The sequence below is a fragment of the Gobius niger genome (genome assembly GCF_951799975.1).
Source record: "Gobius niger genome assembly, chromosome: 8".
NCBI lineage: Eukaryota > Metazoa > Chordata > Actinopteri > Gobiiformes > Gobiidae > Gobius > Gobius niger.
The window spans coordinates 21,305,711-21,322,866 of NC_136859.1; the positions used below are offsets into that span (position 1 = coordinate 21,305,711).

At 43.5% G+C, this 17,156-nt stretch overlaps 1 protein-coding gene across 1 annotated transcript; it reads left to right on the plus strand.

Annotated features, from left to right (window-relative positions):
* Positions 1–675: 675 nt before the first annotated feature.
* On the plus strand, positions 676–15,066 carry sall3a (spalt-like transcription factor 3a). Its single transcript, XM_079561218.1, has 4 exons — positions 676–1,811; positions 9,462–12,593; positions 12,900–13,234; positions 13,525–15,066. Exons 1-4 carry the CDS (start codon positions 1,727–1,729, stop codon positions 13,954–13,956), a joined length of 3,984 nt encoding a protein of 1,327 aa, XP_079417344.1. The 5' UTR covers positions 676–1,726; the 3' UTR covers positions 13,957–15,066.
* Positions 15,067–17,156: the final 2,090 nt, after the last annotated feature.

Sequence of the window (17,156 nt, forward strand, 5' to 3'; positions counted from 1 at the left end):
ATCCCGAAAGGGTCACGTTTACAAAACCTGCGTATTTTAGACGTGTGAGTGCTAGTATTGTGACAAACCTTTTTTTTTTTTTTTTTTAGAAAATTAACATAGCCTACAGTTTTATATGAATTAGTGACAGTGCTTGGTTGACAGGCGCGTCATAACGTGGGTAGTAACAATTTCATTTTCTTTATATAAAGAACCTCTCTGTTATAGAGTGCTTCACACATTTAAATGTATGTTTTTAATTCAACTGGATAAACCAGTGCCATGATTTTTGTTTTTCCCAACACGTGTATCTGTACATGCACTTCTCTTGTGCACCGTTTGCGTTTAAAGCTGATCACTCTGCAACTCTCGTGTTATACGTTAGTGCGAAGTGCACATTAGGCTAAAAGACAGACAACAAGGCTAATGTGGTAATTGTCTGAGAAAAAAAAATAGAATAACAAAGGCTCTATGCGCGGGAAGCATTGCGCATCAGATGGCCCCTCGTCAATGTCTTCTAAATGTTTCGAGTATAGCCCAAGTGGAGAATATGTTGAGGTCAAAATTGTGCGCTGCCCTGTGTGCGCGTGTTTGCCTCCGGACGACGTCCCATTGTAACGTGGTGGTACATCCTAGTGGTGGCTCAAAGCAATGGGCTGAACCTTTCCTCCACTGCTCGTCGTGGGGTTAACTCTGAGACACACAGCGCAGTGCCCCACTCCACGCACACACGGCGGACACAGAGAGCGGAGAGAGAGAGAGTGAGAGACCGGCATCGAGAAGTTTGTCCAGGAGAACGCCGTTTCCTGTCTCTACTAAAGTGTCTTTGAGAAGCTTTGAAGACATAAACGCCTCATTTGTTTTAGTTTGGAAAGTGCGTCGCAACGAATAAGCTATACGCAGCCGCGGGACACCAGACCACACGGCGCAGTGGACAGGGAGAAGGAGACACGGGAGGGAGCGCAGGGACCGAAGCCCCCGTGGTAACCCTCTCCTCGTGGGAAACCGCGCCGCATTTGGAGAACTTGAGCTCGGTTCAAGTTTGGTGACAGTGCCCCGCTGGAAGAGGAAAAAAAAAAAAAAGAGGCAAACTTTTCTTTGCTGCGCTGAAGCTGCACGCGCGACTCGCAGCTGCCCCGGGACCCGCAGCGACAGTTATGAAGTTATGAAAGTGAGAGAGAGATGAAGATGACAGCCACCACTCCGCGGTGAATCCTCAGTGTGAAGAGGGAGGAGGAGGAGAAGGAGAGAGAGGTTCGGTGCGGGGGCTGGCGGTACCCCCTGAAGACCCCCCAGCGCCCAGTACAACGAGAAGAAGAGGCTCGCTTTATTGTGATGCTGTTGTGAGGCGGGGGAAGGCTGGGGAGTAAAGAGAAAAAGACACGGATAAAGTCTGAGACTGAAGCGGCTAATTGCTAAGTCCGTCCCTCATTACCATATCCAATGCGAGTCCGCTGGACTGCAGCCAGCCCTCCCCACCTCCACACAGTGCCATTAATCGCGAGGCATTATTCACTATCATAATTATTATAGCGACATGCGCAATCCGACGAACGTCAGCGAGCGAAGAGCAACAACACATTTCAACTTATGATTCCTCCCCGTCCCGAAGCGCGCGCACTCCCCTCAAACTTCAGCGCGTGTTTGATTCACTCGCCTCTCCGCTGATGTATCTGGCCGACGCGGGCACATCCCGGAGCGCCAAAACACCAAGAGCAGAGACGTCGCCAGCAGCATCATTAGCAGCATGTCCCGACGCAAGCAAGCCAAGCCTCAGCACCTCAAGTCGGACGAAGACCCAGCGCTGGCAGGAGGAGTGATCTCCGAACACGGTGAGTGGACTCTGCGGGACGAGGCGGATCTCTGCTCTCACATTTTTACGCTTATTTTGGTAAAAAACAAAAAAACAAATACAGTTTAATTTACAGTTTAATTACTTTCAGATATATGTCCCAAATACCACATATTTCTGTGTTGTGTCGGAGAAGTTTCAACAGAATTAGCCTATTGCAATATTTGTTCAAATCTGTCTTTTTTTGTTTTAATCTTCGATTTCAGAATCCTTCGCACACCGCCATCTCTCATGATCGACTGTGATCAGTGATGTGCCCTTTTTCTGAAATTATTGCAGATTTTTTTTTATATAGATATGAAATATGAAATATGAAATACCTGAAGGCCTCGATATGATTATTGTATGACGAGGCCTTCCATGAGGCCGCGCTCTGGAATAAAAAAAGAAAAAGACGCACTAAAACATTTCTCTTCTGACAGCGTTTAATGCCCAATTTACGCACCAAATAACACACAGCAAAATTAGACACATGTCACGCGAGCTCGCTGTATTTCAGGAGCGAAGGGAAAATATAATAACATCTTAAGCGCCACCAGACCCCGTTGTTTTAACATTTTAATTCTCATTCTATTTTTTTACTTTTTATTCGGGTGTTCAGCCCCACTGCAGCCCCTGCTCTTCGCGCAGAGAAAGAGAGAAAAGCTCTCACTTGTAAGTCGAAGCCGAGTTTTTTGTCATGGAAATGTTTTTGTTTACCGCCCTCACATAAATTTGGCACACTTGATTTGTTCTCTTTTGCGCACAATGTGGACAGGATCGGTTGACACAGCTCGTCCTCGCCATGTGGAATCTCAAAAGGACTCATTCATGTGTTATTTTGCATGTACTCTTGCTTTTTTTTTTTTTTTTTTGCGCAGTGACGATCTCCACTGACAAACAAGGAAAGGGAAAACAAAGCAGGAATTATGGGATTTGCAAGACAACTTTACAGATCATATTGATGACACAATTACACTAGATCATCTTTTTTTAAATTAATTCTTATCTACATTTTTCATTAGTGTGCATATATCTAAAATACACTTCATGAGTAAATAATGATGCATATTGGTGTATAAGAAAGAAAGGGGAAATTATGAAAAATATGTCAGAACCTAATGTACGGTGTCTTTAGTTTTTTCGGTCAAAATGATGTGCGTCTTTCTGTGGTGGTCCAACACACGCCCAGTCACACACATTAGACACACACTCCTCAGGACTCCTTTAGAATAGAAATGCATGATGTAATCTCTAGGGCAGTGCTCTCTTTGCATGAGGAAATGTTGCTTTGAAGGGCAAGACTCACTGATCACTCCTTGCTCCTTCTTTTTTTTTTTTCCTTTTTGTTTTTCGTTGTTGTTGTTGTTGTTGTGTCCGCTTCCCTCTCGGTTTTCTGAAGGGAAATCTCATTCGAACTTGAACGCACCGCTTGTCAGTGTCAGGATGCCTCAGATTCCAGACGGAGATATGCAGCATCCATCAGGTTGCTCTCCTGTAGGATTGAGGAATGTCAAGTGCAGGGGAAGAGTCGGGATTGCAGGATCTTTTTTATTTATTTATTTTTGTTTATATTTTTACTCGACCCATTTTAAACCCTTCTTTTTATTTTATTTTATCCCGAGCATAAAACAAACAACACACGGTTATTTCTTGTGTAATGTGGGAGTGGATAGAAATGGAATACAGTATTCATTATGAAGAATTTGGTTCAATTCAACAAGCAAGTGAAGCAAACTAGATCTAGAGAGAAAAGCATTAAAATTACAGACTTGCTTACATTTCTTCGCACACAGAAATTCCGTAGAGTATTGATGTTTTTTTATTTATTAGAATAATAAATGGCTGGTTTTAAATACCCAGTGACTCCTCTTGTAAGTGAACAGTGTCTCTGCAGTTTTGCTGAGGAGTCCAAGTAGCCGTGGAATGCCATTTGTCCACACACACACACACACACACACACACACAGAGGCAGTTGTTTCTCCAGCAGACTTGGCAGAAAACAATCCCTGTCGTGTGGCATAGCGCAGGACATCCATACACACTTTTCAATAATAACACCAGGTCCGGTACCTGTGTATGTACCTCTTCGAAAATGTCAGAGAGCTGGGGATTCGGCACGTTGTTATCGCGTTGCTGCCTTGCCTGCCTCTTGATGCTGCGGTCGTCACCGTTTGCGGTACAACGGCTATACCGATGACACTATTGATTGCTCTGCTTTGACAAATGGTCACGTATGATGTCCGAGGGATGTAGAAGTCTCAACAATTGTCGGCCAAATCCAAGCAATGAATCATAGGGTTAACCAGGAGCAGGAGTGTCCGGGGAGAAAGCAGTGCATTTTTAAAATATTGACATTTGAAAAGAAAAAGAGCTTTAGACAGCGAAGCTTTAGTCCTTTTGTAAAGCTCTTTGCGGCAACGGTTATTGCCGGTGTACACAAATGACATTAATATTTAAAATTTACGGACAAGATGTAAAGATTTCATGTTTTCTAGGGGCTTGTTTGATCTATTAAAATGTACTTATCTGAATACATAAGATGTGTTTTCAACAGTATGTTGTATTATTGGCCAGAATAGTCACTTTCTAGAAATGCACACAACGCTATAGGGAATGTAATGGAAGGACGGCACGAGTTCTCAAAGATGTGATAATGCAGAGAACCGTAAACATTAAAACTGAAATATTTTCAATAATATTTGTTAAAATTTCTCAGATTTAACATCTTATTGTGTTTTGTTCCGTATGTTGGAATTAAAACAAATCTACGAAGCAACAATATTCACACATCAGGGTTAGGAAAGGATACAAGGAGTGTGACATAAATATTAACTACTACACTTCACTTTTCAACTTCTCTTTGAGTTTCCCTTATGGTTGTGGCAGATCTATTTAAAGTGCAGATCAAAAGCAAAATTCTATGCCACAAATCCCTTGTTTGGCATATTATCTGCCCCTGAGGTCTTCCAGGCAGTGGTCCGGTTATAGATGTGTGTCGTGTGTGTGTGTGTGTGTGTGTGTGTGTGTGTGTGTGTGTGCGTGTGTGTGTGTTCGTGTGTGTGTGTGTGTGTGTGTGTGTGTGTGTGTGTGTGTGTGTGTGTTTGTGTGTGTGTGTGTGTGAGGACAGGAAGGGAGGGCGGAGGGGGTGATTTTAAGAGTGCGTTTATAAAGCCCGCTGACTTAACCTTTGTCTAGGCCCAGACAGCAGGTCCTAAAGCGGGATGTCAGAATCCGTGTACGATTCAAACATGCACCGCAGCCACAGCGACCCTGGCAGAGCAGACATGTGCCCTATAGTGTGAGAGACCCACAATATTGTACACTTGAATTGTTAAATGACCTGCATAGACTTCCCAGTTTGTTTTATATCCTACATATTCAATTGTTACTAATATATAGCATTTCTCTTCTTTTTATTTAACCATGCACAAACTTAACTTTTTAACAAATTTGATATATTTAACGAAATGCACTGAGTTTGTTATAGTTGACGTTCTGCGACAGGCCTTTGAAAAGAAAAACTTAGTTAGCGCCTGTTATGAATTTAAATGAACAGAAATGAGACGTAAGAAATGAGAATTAAGTTCTTTGTGTTTCAGTTCTTTTACTTTTCTTTTGAACATTAGTGTATGAAAACGCAATTAGTCTGATCTTGCATGTTTTCGTCAGAGGTGTCGCCTGAAATCCAGCCGCTTAATGTCAAAACACAACAAAACGACACATTTCAACAAGAAGACATAATGAATGTGCTAAATAATCAAAGTTTTTGTTGAGAACGTACATTCATTACTTCATGGTTAAACGTTTTGGAGCCTTACCTTCTTTTCAGCATGCATTTTGAGTAGGATTCCTTGCCCTTAAGCTTTATTAGAGACATTCAGCAAATTGTTAGAGCCAGGAGGACATTGAGCTCACGAGATAGGGAAGATAGTTCTGTGTACATGTGCAGGGTGTTGGGCCACTGAGGTTCCCTGTTTAACACTTAGACACTATGAGCTTACAGTTACAATACGGTCATACACCCCCCCCCCAAGTTGCTCTTTGTTTGGCCTTTGTTTTAATCCTTCTTACCAGTGGGTGCTGACTGTTGGACCACCCACATAGTTTTTTGACCAAAGATGTTTTTCAAGAAGCCACCCGAATATGGCAGTGTCTTAATTACTAGTAAGCACTGAAAACACACAAGAAGTAAGATTTGGTTAAGAAGCATCGGGAGAGGCGAGCGTTCAACGTCTGGGAGGGAGAAAGACAATGCCCGGCTGAAGCAATGACAGTGTGAAAAAAAAAAAAAAAAAAAAGTGTACAGTCATTATAAAAAAACACTGTAGAATTAGAATTAAAAAGCAGGTTGAGAGCGCCTGTCATTAAGCAGGTTCTATATCGCGATGGTAAAGTTACGACCCCGAACCTAAACTTGGCAAATGCGCGTTCTTTAGTGTGTCTGCTGGTGACTGGAGGATTCAGGACAGGACAGAGCAAGGAGAGAAACCAGGAAAATGCTCATATAGAAGCGACGACACAGACACAGGCGAGCTGCATATGTGCCGCAGATCCACTCCTGAGTCACGCCGCAGATTTCAATATACCTCGGCCGTTTATGAAAATGGTGTAAAAAAAAACAAAAAAAAATCCCTCAGAATCTACATCCCTGCGATGGATATTTCTCCAAAGTTTTTTTTTTTCTTCCCACACAGACATTTACAGTATAAAAGAAAAGGCGCAGGCGTTTCCAGAGAGTTATATACATATATTCGAGAGTTTGTAATTCAAACAAGGGCTGAAAAGGCTGCATCGTCTTGGAGGGTTGAGTCGGGAGTGATCTGGACAATGGGCCGTCACTGAATACTGTACGGCAAATGCTTACACAAACAAATCGTTAATGTTTTGGCTGCCCCGACATCTGCAGCCAATGACAAAGGCCTCAGTGTGGCTGCAGATATGACTGTACCACACACTGGGCAAGTGAGAGAAGCGGAGCAGCCCCACCATGACACACACACACACACACACATACACTCAATGCTATGGTGGTGGTGGTGGGGGGGGGGAGTTTTCTCTGCTGCAGGTCTGATGCATGAAATCACTGCGACAATATGTTTAAAGACACACACACACACACTCGCGCGCACGTACACTAGGACTAGTTGAGTAATGCAAAACGGTGCAAGCAAACACACAAAGGCATTCTAGTACGAGACGTCGCATTGGATTGTGGGTCAAACTGATGTATACTTTATTTATTTTTCGCCTCACATTTTAAATTCCTTGTTTGTTTTTTGTTTTTTTGGTTAATGTTTTTTATTGGAGAAATCGCTTACATTTGTCACTGGATTTTATGGGCGACACAACTTCGGGAATTAGTCGAGAATGGGGATGATTCGTAAAAAAAAAAGAAGAAAAAAAAGTCTTAAAGAATGCCTGTTACTGTGGCGCTCAGTGGAGGAGTGGAAAGCATGAATAGCTGGTCTTGATATAATATGTCAGATTAGTGGTTTCAGTTCGCATGCCAAAGATTGCTTAACATGATAGTGAAACGCGGGGATTCAATGTCCACAATCTCCTCATTGACCTGGTTCAACTTATCATATGCATCTGAGTAAAGGGACACTTGAAGAAAGTGGCAGATCGGTTTATTACTCTCCTCAATCTATTGGAAAATCGCATGGGGGAAATATCAAGATTTGAGAGACCAAATTGCTATTTATGGCTTCTATAGATTTAATATTTTACAAAACAAAAACCCAAAATTTTTCAAGCATCATGATTAATGTCATTTTTTCCATTTATAATCTAAGCATGTAATTGTCTTGTAATTCTAACCTCATTTATATACAGGTATTTCTTGTTTCTTTTATTCGAATGATAAAACAATCTATAAAACTGCATGCTCCGTTTACTCCAGTCATTTCCCTCTTTGTCCACTTCAGCGGGTTTTTCTGCTCAGCCTTATACAAAGGCCCTTGCTTGTAATGGTATGAATGAATAAAAGAGATTGACAGTAATACCATTCTAATAACTAATCAGCTCAGCACAATGCCTACTCATTTGTGTTGACCTTTCACCCCTCAATTATGGAAATGAGCTGGGCTGTCCCTCGCTGGCCTCAGGACATTTTTCGCCTGCTGTCACGTGTCGCGCTCCGGGCGCTCGCCGCTTATCACTTGTCAGCTTGTGTTTAGGATTTCTCATGACGGATTACAGACATTTCCCACAGTTTGAAGCCGATTATGCCGCTCTTGGTTATTGACACAAGTTTGTATTTATAATCGCCACAATGCAGTCAAAATGTTCTTTATTTTTGCAGTTGCGTTTAGAAGAGACACAGCTTCTTCAGTGCCATGTAGATAATTAATTGGATTGCACGGGCCAGTCCCCGAGAGCTCGAGCCCCTTCAGCCTGAAATTACAGCAGTGATACATTTCTTCACTAATGACTCAATGTTACGCACATGCATGTTTTATGTGGAACTTGCTCCACAGACACTGTATGAATCACTGCCTTTTCACCCACTCAAATACTTACTAAATTACTAAAGAATAACTAAAGATTACACAAATTCTCAAGTAACACAAATATAGATATACATAAGATGTGTTTTTAAAAAGTATATATATTTGAACACCAAACCTGGACTGTAATTAGGTTTGGTGATGGCATTAATGAAGTTAACTAAATAAATGAATAATTAAATTGATTACATACTCATAACAATTACAATTGACACAATATTTTTGTATTCAATATTCTTAAAACTGTGAAAGTAATTATATGGCAATAACAGTAGTAAAATGTGATCCATTTAAGGTGTGGGCTGTTTAAGTTTTAGTTGTTTCTCCTCTTACTTGCACGTGGTGAAGGAAGCTGCTTCTTACGACTGTGATTAAACATATACATCCGATCAGTGAATTTGTTGCTATGGCACCAAATTATAATTTGTGTTTTTGGATCAAGGCACGAGTGAATGAGATAAAGAACAGAAAATATAATAAAAGATATAAAACAAAATTAATCATTTAAAAATGAAAATGATTTGTCAAATGGCTACAATGAACATTTCAAGGTTATATGTTTCAGTTTAGTGAGTGAATAATGCAGAAATAGATCAATAATGAGATTCACAAACCTACCTGGCATTGAGACATTATAGTTTAAATCTATATTACATTGGCAATTCAAAAAGGCCTTTGAAATTCAGGTGCAAATGACTGGCTTTGACAGCAGAGGGGAATCCTAATGTGGCCATCAAAGTCCTGATTTGTACCCAACAGATGAGGTAGCTGTGAATTGTATGAAATATTGGAAATCAATAGCTTCTATGGAATTTCATTAAGCGGCAGTATCCACAATTGATAGGCCCTCATAATTTGATGGATTGCACAAAGAAAATTATTAGCTGGCTCTATGGAGTGGGTGTGAATGCACAGAGCCAGTCCCGAGAATTGGTGAACTACGGCAATTTGTTCAGAGTAAAAAAATAAAAAGAATATTGATTTTAGTTATGTTAAAAGAGGGGGAAAAAGCAAAGGTTAAATTTGTGAAGGTCTGCAGTGCAGAATATGTGTGGATTCCTTATCGATTATTTATTCATTAATTCTTCTTTTCTCTTTTCTCCCTCCCTCCCTTCTCTCCCGGGCCCTCTCACCTTCAGGTCGAGGTGAGGTGTTGGAGGACGCAGACAGTGGCAACGAGAGTCGCAGTGGCAGCGAGGAGACGCATGTGTGTGAGAAGTGCTGCGCTGAGTTCTTCAAATGGTCCGACTTTTGTGAACATTTTAAAAGCTGTACCAAGAACCCACTTGTGCTCATAGTGAATGAGAATGAGGGCACACCTATCCCCTCAGAGGAGTACCCAGGAGAGGCTTCCCCTGTTCCCAGCTGTTCTAGTGAGCAGGATGACAGCGAAGACCCACGGGAGGGGAGCCACAGCCTTGTGGGCGAGGGGGAGGACATCTCAGAGACAGCAGCCTTAAACGGGGTCAGTGTCCTGGAGAAGGAGGACGAGCAGATGGAGCTGGACTTGTCTCCTGCAAAGGGCCTGGATCCTGAGGAGAGAGAAGTCACTTCCCCTGAGCCCGATGCCTCTCTACCTCCACTCAGCGATGTCCCGCCAGGCCTCAGCGCTTACACCATGCCCAGCTCCAACGTCACTCTGGAGACTCTGCAGGGCACGCGGGTGGCGGTCGCACAGTTCTCACAGAGTGTGAGAGCTGCAGGCTCCGGGGTGTCCACCATGGCCATCCCCCTGATCCTGGATCAGCTGATGGCCCTGCAGCAGCAGCAGATTCACCAGCTGCAGCTAATCGAACAGATCCGCAGTCAGGTGTCTCTAATGAACAGACAGTCCGCGTCACAGCCACAGCTCAGCCACCACAGCGCCTCTGCGAGTCAGGCCTCTGTGTCCTCCTGCATCCCCCCTGTTCCCAGTCAGCTCCATCTACACAACTTCATCACTCCCCCTGTCCATCAGCTGCCCATTAGATTGCCAGCCACACTTAATGGCCAAGGGCCATCACCTCTGACCTCTGCCATGGAGGGGCCTCTTTCCCAAACACCACAAAGTGGTGGTCAGCAGCCTAGCAACTCCTCAATCCCCAACGCTTCATCCAACAATCCCGTGTTTCCTCCACCCACCGCCATGGGCCTGTCATCTCTACTCCCCTCGTGCTCGTCCACAATCACAAACATTAACAGCAGTAGCAGCGGAACAGCAGGCGGGGGCATCAGCAGCAGTGTGGCTCTTCCCAGGAACTCCAGCACTCCTCCATCACTCAGCCACAGCAGCCTCCTGAGCTCTGCCTCCAACATGCCACTCATACCTCACACTTCGTCTAGCAGTGTTATCTTCCCCAACCCACTGGCTAGCATTGCAGCCACAGCCAATGCTCTGGATCCTCTCTCCGCCCTGATGAAGCATCGCAAAGGGAAGCCCCCAAATGTGTCTGTGTTTGACACCAAGCCCAGCTCTGATGACCCCTTTTTTAAGCATAAGTGTCGATTTTGTGCCAAGGTGTTTGGCAGTGACAGCGCCTTACAGATCCACTTGCGTTCACACACTGGAGAGAGACCCTTCAAATGCAACATATGTGGAAACCGCTTCTCCACCAAGGGCAACCTCAAAGTGCATTTCCAGAGGCACAAAGAGAAATACCCGCATATTCAAATGAACCCCTATCCTGTGCCAGAATATCTGGACAATGTGCCCACTAGTTCAGGCATACCATATGGCATGTCTTTGCCCCCGGAAAAACCTGTCACTACATGGTTAGACAGCAAACCTGTCCTCCCCACTGTGTCCACATCTGTGGGGCTGCAGCTGCCTCCCACTCTGCCCAGTATGATGGGTGGCTTTGGCGACTCTCCAAGTCTTACTCCACTCAACAGGTCTCCAATGAGACCCTCCCCTCCCTCAAGTGAGTGCGCATCTCTCTCCCCGAACATAATTAATGACTCTGGTATGACCACTACTTCACCCTCCCCTAAACTCAACATTGGGAGTGATGCCCCTCACCTAAAAGCCGAAGGCATTCTTCTGCCTCCAAGCTGTCCCATTCGTCCAGGGGAAAACACAAATACCACATCTACAGTCACTCAAGTCGTACTGTCAACAACTGTAACATCCTCAATGTGCTCCAGTGGAGGCCAAGTGACTGAGCCCATTGGCAGCCCTAACTCTGCCTCTAACGCAGTCTCTCACCCTGTCCTCCCCATGCTGTCAGATCAGTTCAAGGCCAAGTTCCCTTTTGGAGGCCTCCTAGACTCTATGCAAACCTCAGAAACGTCTAAACTGCAACAGCTGGTTGAGAATATTGACAAGAAGATGACTGACCCAAACCAGTGCGTAATCTGTCACCGTGTTCTGAGCTGTCAGAGCGCTCTGAAGATGCACTACCGTATCCACACCGGGGAGAGGCCCTTCAAATGCAAGATTTGTGGGAGGGCATTTACCACCAAGGGCAATCTAAAAACTCACTTTGGTGTGCATAGATCCAAACCACCACTCCGGGTCCAACACTCGTGTCCGATATGTCAAAAGAAATTCACCAATGCTGTTGTGTTGCAGCAGCACATTCGTATGCACATGGGAGGACAGATTCCTAACACTCCTGTCCCCGATAGTATTCAAGACATGGACACTGACGCATCCTTTGATGAAAAGAGCTTTGATGCAATGAGTAGCTATGACGATGACCTTCTGGATGAAATGGAGGCGGCAATTGACGATGAGCCTGACTTAAAAGATGTCGACATACCAAAATCTTACTCCCCTGGCCTTTCACCTCCGCCTTCTATTAACTCCAGTATCGCTGCCATGGAGAACCAGATGAAAATGATTGACTCCACTGCCAACATGACCCGCACAACTGGTCTCAAGCCAACCCAGAACGGCAACAGCAGCTTTGGAGTGGAGACTGATTGCTTTGCCACTGATTCCCTGTCTGCAGTGGGAGAAGAAGGTCAGAGCCTGGGAAGCCCTGCTTTGTCCGATTCCTCCTGCTCTATACAGCATTTGTCCCCCGCGCACAGCCACTCAGAGAGCCAGCGATCTAAGTCTCCAATTCTACTGAACAATAATAACAACAGCAATGCCATGGCAGTAGAGGAGGGCTCAGAGAACAATACAGGCAGCTTGGCAACAGTAAAGTCGGAAAAATCAGAGACGCCATCTCCGCTCGCCGCCACTGAAGGCACTGGGGCCCTTGACCTGACTGCCACTCAACCTGGCAGGCACTTTATCAAGGAGGAGAGCCACTTCAACATGCTGTTCCTGAATAGAGACAGAGGTGAGCGTGCCAAAACTATATTCAATACATCATATATAATTTAGTGACACGAAAGTAATCAGAAGTATTAGTTTTGTATTTGTTACATGTTAATAGATTATTTACCAGTATTTTATTGATTTAATATTTTTGTGTAATAAGCTGGTGCACCTTGATGCAACGTTGTCATTTTCAATTTGCTTCATGTGAATTTGAAATATTGCTCACTATTATTAGCCTATTGTACCTTTATCACTGCCTTATTGCCGTACAATAGAGGTGCGTTCTTTCAAAGAGTTATATATGACCTTTTTTTTTCTTCCCCAGGTTTGAACACTCCCAGCCTGGCCAGCACTGCTTCCAACATGCTGAAAATGGAGATGAATGGCCACAGTAAGTCTCTGAGCGAGAGCTCCCACCTGCCTATGGGTCTGCATGGCCATGCAGCAGCCCCCCAGAGCACCTCCATGAGCCCCAGCCTTAACCCCATGCTTGCTCCCCCACCCCCCAGACGCACGCCCAAGCAGCACAACTGTCAGTCCTGCGGGAAGAACTTCTCCTCAGCCAGTGCTCTGCAGATCCACGAGCGCACGCACACCGGAGAAAAGCCGTTCGCTTGCTCCATCTGTGGACGCGCCTTCACCACAAAAGGCAACCTCAAGGTATTTTTTTTTTCACTAAAATATTCATTTGGGTATCTAAAAAATAATAATACATTTCCACGACGCTGAGCTCAAAAATTTGTTTATTTGGTGAGGGTGGGGGGGGGAGTGTATTTAAAGATGTATTGGTGTATATTCAGTGCCATTCAATCACACAACTGACTAAACCACTGTCTATTGAGCATCAAAAAAATAATATAAAATAATTTGTAAATTTAAGAAAAACATTTTTTATTTGATCTGATCTATTATTTGATCTAACTATGTGATTCTGTCTGTGCTGTTTTTAGGTGCATATGGGCACACACATGTGGAACAACGCCCCCGCCCGCCGAGGTCGACGGCTGTCCGTGGAGAACCCCATGGCGCTTTTAGGCGGCGATGCCATGAAGTTCAGTGAGATCTTCCAGAAGGACTTAGCCGCCCGGGCCATGAACGTGGACCCAGGCTTCTGGAACCAGTACGCGGCCGCAATCACCAACGGGCTGGCCATGAAGAACAATGAGATCTCTGTCATCCAGAACGGGGGCATCACTCAGCTGCCCGTCAGCCTCGGGGGCACAGGGATCACCTCTTTAGGGGCTCTGCCAGGAGGGATGGAACGGGTGCACACCGGCAGCAGTCCCCCCATGACCGCTATGGAAAAGACCGCACTGGAGGTCGGAGCCAGTCGACCTTTTTCTAGGTTTATGGAGGAGAACAAAGAAATTGGGATCAATTAAATTTCTTTTCCAAGCTAGGTGTTTGGCAAAGACGGTCAGATGAGACGGACACTCATGCAGTGACTATGTACAGGAGAAATATTTTTGGTTTGGTTTTGGAAATATAGAATTTAGTAATAATTAGCGGTCTTTGCCTATCGCCCATTCCTTCCTCGATTGATATATGAAGAATATTTTGTCTCGTTTGAGAATATGTCGTCTTGCAAGATTTGCATGGTACTGATTGTTTTTTTTCTCAGTATGTTTGACTGCTTTGAATTCTTTTCCAAAACCGGGACCCTGCCTCACTGATAAAGGACAAGTGTCTTATCTGAACGGGACACGGACAGAAACGAGAGACGCTCTTTCTGTTGTTTATTTGCTCATTAAAAGAGCTATGGACAGACTAAAGAAATGACTTACGTTTAGTGTTTCTGTGCTCGCTTGATTTTTTTCATAAACTAGAAAACTTGAAAAATAATGTTTGAACTATTTTACATTTAGTCTCACAGCATTGTCTTATGATATTGTCCTGTGTCTTTAGTATTTATGATATTGACAAAAAAGCGGGTATACAAAAATATATTTAATGGCCCAAGCATTTTATTGATCTGTTTTTTTCTAGACTGCAGGCTTCACTGAAGAGTATATCTTTCACTTAAGACGGTTTGTCCACTGCGTTCAAGAAAAAAAAAGTAAAAATTGATATAGGTTGTTTGGATATCTGTGGAGATGTAAGGCCGCCGTCACACAAGGACGATGTTTAAGATATCTGAAGCTGCTATGACCACAACCCTGCTTTTAACCTTTGTAAAAAAGTAAACAAAAAAGAAATCCTTTTGAAGAAATATCTATGTATAGAAATACAGACAAATCTAAAACAGGTATGCATATTTTGTATCACATAAAGATAAACATCCTGAGTTGAGAGTATTTGTCATGTTTGTGAATGCACTTTTTAAAACAAAGACGTTTTGTCTGTGAGTTACCGTTAACATTTTGACTGAGCTATCATGTGCTGTTTCCATTGTTCCCAGCAAACCACTCTGCCAGTCTGCATCTGTGAGTTCAGCTCATCACTCAATCAAACCTTCGTAAATAAAAAATACACAGAACTGGCGTCTGCTGTGTCCAATTGTCTCATTATCTTTTTGTCTTTTAGAGAGTGGGGGTATTGACAGACTCTTTTAACCTGTGCATTGCTTATTCAATTCATACTCTGTGAATAAATAAAGGCAGCTTGGTATTCGGTATTGAAGGCCCTTTTAAAATCGTACAATGTGCAAAAAGATATACACTTTAATTGGGATTTTATTCATACACATGCAAACTATTTGAGATACGTGCAGTTTTCCTGTGGAGCGGTGAGAGAGAGAGATGCATTGGAGTGAGTTAGTGTGTATGTGGTCTGAGCGGCTTACACTTCACACATGGGCTGCATGTGTTCACACAGTTTCAAACACACAAACACCCACATTTGGCTTTTTCCAGCAATTTCAAACAAAATAAAAATCCGCAAAAAAATGTGAGTGCTTTCAGATGTCCATAAATTAGTGTCTTCAGTGTGGAATATAGAGCAAATCAGGTGAAGGGGGGGACACTTGTCACATTCAGAGCCAATGTCAAGGGTGGTATTTATCATTATTACCTTAGTATTAGAATACGTCATCATTATTTAACATTTTTATACAAAGACACATCTAACAGTCCAATCCAAAAATAAACAACAATTCAATTCAGCTCACGACATCTGTTTATTAAGTAGCTTATTTTTGCAGTGACTGACTAAAATGATGACTGTACCTTTTTTAATAGCTTAAATCAGCTTTTATCCCCAGCCTATACTTTCATCTTTGCCTTGAGTCTTATACATAGCCTCGGGTTGGAGAATAGTGGCCTGAGGAGGAGAGCTATTGTTATAAGTGCATTGTTTGACACAGCACAGTCAGCTGGTCGCACAGGCTTACGCAGTGCAATTGTCTAGAAATGAAAAAAAAAAAAAAAAACTTTCATATGGACTGTCTCCTCTATGAAGGAACCCATTCAGCTTATAGAGGAACTGACATGCATTCTCCTCATTCTTCAACTCATGTGCTGGCATTTAGCAATAATTTCACTAACTGTTGTTCATCAAATTTATAATGTAATACAATGGACTCCTGTAGTGTATTGCTGAGCATGATGAGGTTAACCAATAGGGGGGGGGGGCAATTCACAATTTTTTATGATAAAATGTTTCCAGTAAACAACACAAAACAATGGAAGAGCTTTAGTGGTGTGATTAAATTTTACTGGTAAAAGCCAAATGTTTATGAGCAATCATGGGAGTGCAGACCGAGGTGTGTTTGTTTTAACAAGTATAATTTTAGGGAGGTTACAAGCCTAATTATGTACATAAGAGACATTGCATGTTTTCCTGGAAGAGCAATAGACTGTTAGAGCTCCAAACAAAGCTATCATCACCTGACTGGATTGTACCTGTTTCAGTGTGCAGCTTTTGGGACAGGCCCAGTGTGAACAGACAGGCCATCATTGGGACGGGGCTGTCGGCTGTTTGTTTAATGCCCTGCCTACTGTGAAAGTCTCCCTGAAACAGGCGCAGTAAATATCCCCATTGATCCAGAGGCAGGGGGCCCTACGATGATGTAGTGGCCAAGAGCCCAAAGAGTAAATCTAACCGACAGTAATCCAATCCCATTCTCCGGGCGCGGGGATCTCAGATAGGTGCTTTAAATCCAAAAGTCGTCCTTTTTGCACAATTTTCTGCCTTTGTTTGCACAGGCCTGGCTGTTTCAATTGCCCATGTTGTTCAGCGGTCTCCCTCATTTCACCAGCTTTAACGCCGATATTTTTATCCCAAGCTTTGAAAAAGCATGTTGACTGAAAAAATATCTGCATCTACATTAGCTGAAGTATCTGTTAGCATGAGTGCTAAGCCCTGCACTTTGCAGATGGAGCAGAGACACATTGGAAACTTTGAAACCCCATTAGGCTGGAATTTCCCTTTGATGGCCCAAAGCCGATTTTACCTCCTGCACTCGACCGGTGGCTTAGCCCGCTCCGGCAAGTGTTAGTTTTCATGCACTCTCTCAAAATGACAAACTTATGAACTCCAGAAGCTCTGCAGACGGGCTCGGTGCTTGGCTCAGACAGACTCTTTCCTGTATGTGCCATGAAGTGCACTCTGGCCCTCTGAGCTTTCTGAAGATTTAACAGCATCA

What these genes read in the sequence shown, in the direction of transcription:
- sall3a (XM_079561218.1), top strand. Translation starts at nt 1,727, where the DNA reads ATGTCCCGACGCAAGCAAGCCAAGCCTCAGCACCTCAAGTCGGACGAA. An exon ending in AGGAGTGATCTCCGAACACG is followed by an intron (nt 1,812 to 9,461) that starts GTGAGTGGACTC and finishes TCTCACCTTCAG; the next exon opens with GTCGAGGTGAGGTGTTGGAG. An exon ending in CCACAAAAGGCAACCTCAAG is followed by an intron (nt 13,235 to 13,524) that starts GTATTTTTTTTT and finishes TGCTGTTTTTAG; the next exon opens with GTGCATATGGGCACACACAT.